General features: G+C 44.0%; 1 protein-coding gene across 1 annotated transcript; it reads left to right on the top strand.

Annotated features, from left to right (window-relative positions):
- The first annotated feature begins 1,667 nt into the window (after positions 1–1,667).
- Positions 1,668–5,470, top strand: klf11a (Kruppel-like factor 11a). The gene is made up of 4 exons (XM_042094994.1): positions 1,668–1,867; positions 3,010–3,252; positions 3,667–4,600; positions 4,724–5,470. Exons 1-4 carry the CDS (start codon positions 1,826–1,828, stop codon positions 5,017–5,019), a joined length of 1,515 nt encoding a protein of 504 aa, XP_041950928.1. The 5' UTR covers positions 1,668–1,825; the 3' UTR covers positions 5,020–5,470.
- Positions 5,471–6,000: the final 530 nt, after the last annotated feature.

Below are 6,000 nucleotides of genomic sequence, written 5' to 3'. Positions count from 1 at the left end.
GCAAGGTTATGGTATGCCTCACATGTGTCTGGGTTTCCAAGACAACAGCTACCCAATCAGCATGTAATCCAGCGGCGGTGTCAGGGTTATGGATGGCGGTGATGGTGCGGCTCACCCCCACTCTGGCTACGCTGTTTGTTTTTATCTCCCTCATTTAACTCCCTCATACGTGACACACCCATACATGGCAAAAGCATGACTATACAAGGTAAAACCGAAAATGTAGGTCACTTGCGTACAGGAAGTTAAAACTGATGTTTTGGCGGCAGTTTGCGGAACAATGACCTCCTTGTTTAAAGACCATTTGATAGGTCTGGATTTCACAAAAAAACCCTGTATTGCCCAGACTTACATGAAAATGAATTAAATATACAAAACCAGAATAAACTTTTAGATGTTAAAAGAGACCCATGATAAAACCTGATGTCAATAAAATGATTTGAAAAAAAAAAATCACAGCTGCTGAATAGGCTCATTCTGGTAAACTACCCATGCCAAAATAAACCGCAGAGACAGTTTCTCTTGAAAACAGTCTTAGCTATGATCATAGGCTTTTTAAGAATAGCTTTATGGACTGTTCGATGAACCTCGGACTGAAAGGGAGAGGCTCTCATTGGTGAGGGGAATATACATTTCTGCTCCCCTTTGCCTCAAATGGGTAGCCCTCCATTTATGGTATGTGTGTGTGTGTTTGTCTGTGTGTGTGTGTGTGTGTGTGTGTGTTTGTCTCTGTGTGTGTGTCTCTTGAGCTCTCCTTCACAGCTCTAAGATTCTGATGGTTGTTTAGCTCATCCGTGTCTTGTAAAGCTCCAAGACAGGCACAGCTGGTGGACTGTTAGGAATTCACTAATCAAACAAATGAGGCCCAAAGAACAGCTAAACCTATAGCCTACTTAAGATGAGCTATTATCATAAGTGGAAAATATGATGGTCTGTGATGTGGTCAATAACTCTGGCACGGGAAATCTGCGATGCATTTCAAATCATGTTTAGCCTAAATATTCCACAGGTGAGCTGCAAATCCGTTAAGATGGCCACACAAAATGAATTATTGTTATCACAAATAGCATAACCTCTATTTTCCAGCTGTTTGGATCACCTTTAATAGGTTATTGATTAGGTTCTTTGTTAATATAGTATATAATTTAGCAAAAAACAAAAATAAAAAAGGGTATTTGCCAAGTAGCCTGTTATCTGTTGCTTGAGCAATGAACTGAATTACCAGGACTAACTGCGTCTCTACGGAACAAAACCCATGTCTATAGTAGGCGACACATTGTAACTTCTGTCGTTATGTTATTTCAAGGAAAGCGCTACGATTACACTGTAGCACTTTGTGCGCTCTCTGTCTGCGCATGTCTCGTTTTCCTGGCATAGCAAGCCAGACGCGTGCAAGTATCTCACGATTCCGCTTGTTCGCCGCTCCGACCTTTCCCCCAGTTTGCGCGAACCGAGTTCACCGGGTTTACTCTGACACCGCTGACTCCTAAGTTACGCCCCCCAACAGCCACGCACCCTCTTTCCTCCAATCGGCCCACGATCACGTACTGATCACGCGCTACCTTCCCTCCCATTGGCTCACAGCCGCTACACCTTTGTTTTTGATTGGTAACATGTTACCACCCGCTATTCTGCAATGAATTTTGTTTCTGTTTTTTTCCCTGAGACTTTTTTTTTACGTCTCCTCACTTGATTCACTCAGCTGAGGTTGGACCCTGCCGCTTAGAGTGGTTACACTTATGAGCTCAGGACGTACGGAACGGAGTCGCTGAGCAATTGTCTCTCTCCTTTTGTTGACTTTTGACAAGAGGTTGTGTTGCTCCATATGTTGACTTTTGCGTCAGGTCCTGTCGCGGAGTCCTGTCGGGTGAGTTGATAAAAACTGGTCACGGAAAGTGTTTTAGTTTGCTGTTTGCACATCTGTGCTGGGCTGAATGTGCATTGTTTTGCATTGACCATTGCGATTTAGTGTAGGCTATTCCGTTTACTTGCTTCAAACAAACACCCCCTCTACTTCTAAATCCTTACTGCAATTTATGGGACTGTATTTATTAAGGTCAACAATAAACTGTTGTTGTTGTTAAACCTTCTTAATGCAGCTTGGTAAAAAAGAAATGTACCTCTGTGGTCACTACCCTTTCCTAAATTATTGCAGCTAAAAGTGAACACTGCAATTCAGCTGTCGCATTTTTTGCCATTTACCATTAAGGCCCCGCTCCTATATAAATATAATTTAACATTCAAATACGTAACATTAAAAATCGAATGACCTGTGTATGCTACTTTATTCATCATTGTGATTAATGTCTAAATTTGTTTTTTTATCATGGGGAGACATTGATGTTAGGCTGTTGCAGCGTCCATTTAGGCCTCCGTTATGGGCAGCATGCTTTTATTTTATTATATATAATATTTAACATGGTGTTTTCTGTTATTTGCATTGGAGAGTTACAATAAATGGAGGTGTAACCTTAATTCAATACTTCCTGATGCGGTTCCACCCCTGCACCACCGCCGCCGTTGCACTCACATGGCCTGTTCGGTTAGAGAGCACGTCACTGTTTAATCTATTTTTGGAGATGGGAGGTTCCCAGTCTCAGTCAAATGTTATGTGAGACGCTGGGTGTTGCCGCGCTAACTGTCGAGCTGTGCCGACGCCCCCCTCAGTCTCCGTTCTACCTCCCGCCCCTGAGCGGCTGGAGCTCTACGTGCAGTTGTGCATTTAGCACATACCTTGCAGGCCACCGAGCAACTTACAGTAGAGGGTCATAGTGTGTTACTCGTAGTATGAAGAAGTGGAAATGCTTTGTGCGCCAGAGTTGACCAAGCAGACTGTTTTGATGCTTTGAATAGACCACTGCATTCAACTACTGTCTGATAAAAGAAAATCCTTGAATAGAGTAGTGAGTTGCTAGATTTGATTACTCCCTGATCTCCCATGTCTGTTAAAATCATAGCTCAGATTTGTGCTGTAATAACAAAGGTTTTGTTGATGTTGCACCCCTTCAGGTAGATACAACTTATTGTGCTGTGGAAATGGAGAGAAACCGGCACGACAGTGAGAGGTCCTGCTCCAGCATCCTGGAGCATCATGATCTGGAAGCCGCAGAAGCCCTGGTCTGCATGAGCTCATGGGTTCAAAGGTCGCACAAACCACGCCCTCTCACTCCAACCTCAGACTCCTGTGACTCTTTGGTACTGCATCCTGAAGTCACAGAGTCCCCCAAAGACATGGTCTCCCTATCCTCACTGGTAAGATCATTTGTAACAAATATGATAAAATCTACTTTCACTTTCATTTTCTAGTAATAGGCTATGTCAAGGCTAAGGCATTGCACCATAAAGACTTTTAGTGAAGAATTAAAATGTCAAACCTAAACTGTGAAGTGCTATGTCTTTTAAGGATGTGAGATTTGTAGGGGTTGCTTACAAGACCAGTGATTGTAGAAATAAGAAATGAAAGAATGTTATTCCCAATGATGAATTAATCATGTAGGCTATAATGGATAGTGTGATGTGCAAGGAAATCATCATATGTCTTGCCATGAACTGCAAGGCATGTCTCAAAACAGACAAAAATAAATCAATAATCCAGAAATCGATTGGCTGTAGTCTGAGTTGAAGAAATGAGTTTATGTTTAACAAACTTGTTGTTCTCTCTAACAGTGCATGACTCCACCTCACAGCCCCAGCTTTGCTGAGAGCTTGACCACCACTGTCCAAACCTGCTCAGGCCCACGGTCAGTCTTACCACAGCCCAGGCTCTGTCCAGCTCTGCCTGGTAGAAATGCCAGCCACGTCGTTTTACAGCCAGGCACAGTGACCTCTTCCCTGGGAAATCCTGCCCTGCTGTTACCCCCCCTGGAGCCAACCGCAGGGTCACAATGCAGAGCCATGGCAACCAGTGTCATCCGCCACACAGCAGACGGACCATTCAACGCCCACATTCCACCTGATTCCACTGGGCAACAGGTGAGGCTGGTGGAGGCAGAGAACCAGGGACCGCAATCTGAGGCCAGGGGGATCGCTACCTTGTCCCCGATGGTTCCCCTGCAAGCTGAGGCACAGAGCAGCCCCTGGGCTGGGATGGAGGTTATCAACAACCCACCCACTGCCTCGCCACCACCTGCAGTCTCACCGTCCCAGGTCAATACTTTGCCCCAGCCGGCCATCTCCAGCTCTCCAGTCCTCTGCCAGGTTTTTCCAATGAACGGCCAAACCGGGATCATCTCTGCCTTTGTCCAGGCTCCAGTTCAAATGCAAACCACCAGTGGTCCCAAGGCCATTCTTCCTCAGTCGCCATCTTCCTTCCCACAGCAAGTTCTCGTGGGCTCTCCTGTGGGCCAGGGGACGGTGATGTTTGTGGTTCCTCAGTCTTCCGTGTCTCAGCCTCAGCCCGGTCCACAGAGTGTTGTCACCCTGGGCAACACCAAGCTTCTTCCCCTGGCCCCGGCTCCAGTGTACATGCCCTCAGGTCAAAACGGAAACACCACACAGGTGGACTTCTCTCGCCGGCGAAATTATGTCTGCAACTTCCCCGGGTGCAAAAAGACGTACTTCAAGAGCTCTCATTTAAAGGCACACCTCAGAACCCATACAGGTTGGTCTAATTGGATTGTTTAACTAATCTGTCTCTAGTAGAGAGAGAAATAAATAGGGGATTGACTGCATACACCATCAGGATCAATGTTAACTGTTAATGTGTTCTATTTTGTTTTGACAGGTGAGAAACCTTTCAGCTGTCACTGGGAAGGTTGTGATAAAAAATTTGCACGCTCTGATGAACTCTCCAGACACCGGCGCACACATACTGGTGAGAAGAAGTTTGTATGTCCAGTGTGTGACCGGCGATTTATGCGAAGTGATCACTTGACCAAGCACGCTCGTCGACATATGACCACCAAGAGGGCCTCAGCGTGGACCTCAGAAGTTTGTGACCTCAATAAAATGGCTGCTTCCAAGGCCTCTTCAACCAACTCCTCTGTTCCTCTCAGTGTACTTGTACCCGCCTCAAACTAGAAACAAGTCTTAGGCCATAGGGCCACCTCAGGACAATATCCCACTGACCATCTATCACGGGAAAATAAGTGACAAACACAAAATGGCTGCTACCCCAACAATGGACAGAAACAAACTGACTTTGCACTGGATTTTTAAATACATTGTTGTTTATACTTTCTTTATATGGATTTTTGTTTACTTTTGTACAAGTAATGTTTCTCAAACTTATGCACTCTTTTTGCCAAAGCCTTCGCATTACTGTTACTCCTTGTCGGTCTATGTATATTTGTATATATAATATCTATATATGAATGTAATGTGTACTCCATCTTGCATTTATTGACAATATATAAATACATAAATGTTATTGATGTGCTTAAATCTGTAAGTGGATAGTATTCATAGATGTGATACTATCGACTGTCTTGTCTTGCTTTGCATATTATTTAATAAACATTTGTTTTTAAAAGTGTGAAATCATTACAGGCATGTTGTTGAATGCTGAATGTTGAAGTATGCAGCAAATTGAGTAAATACCATTTTATAGTGATATCACCTAAACATGTATGGGGGGGACCATACCAAATATTTCCACATATTTTAAAAGATAGAAAATACCAATCAACAGAGGGTAGGATATGTGACGATACACTCACATGAAGAGTCCTGTTACACAACACTGATGATTTCTCCCAGTCCCCCATACACCATCTCTCCATAACACCCAGTAACAGGCTTCCTCAAATCAGACTGGATTATGGTAGTATGACTAGGGGGCGCGACCAATGGTAGAGAGGGTAGAGTTGCAACATGGTTACAGGTTTTTGATTGGTTTACTGAACGCCCGCCCATTTGCCTTACTGACCGACTTTCTCAGTTAGGAAAAGATTAGGGATATTTATTATACGTTAAATTCAACGTTATAGAAACTATAAAAGGAATATATTGTAGTTGCTGTGGAAATAAATTGCTCACCGTTGGTTGAGGTCAGGTGCTCAT

This window comes from Alosa sapidissima, chromosome 6 (genome assembly GCF_018492685.1).
Source record: "Alosa sapidissima isolate fAloSap1 chromosome 6, fAloSap1.pri, whole genome shotgun sequence".
Taxonomy (NCBI): Eukaryota; Metazoa; Chordata; class Actinopteri; order Clupeiformes; family Clupeidae; genus Alosa; species Alosa sapidissima.
The sequence above is the reverse complement of the archived record's forward strand: the minus strand, read 5'-3'. Positions and strand labels throughout refer to the sequence as shown.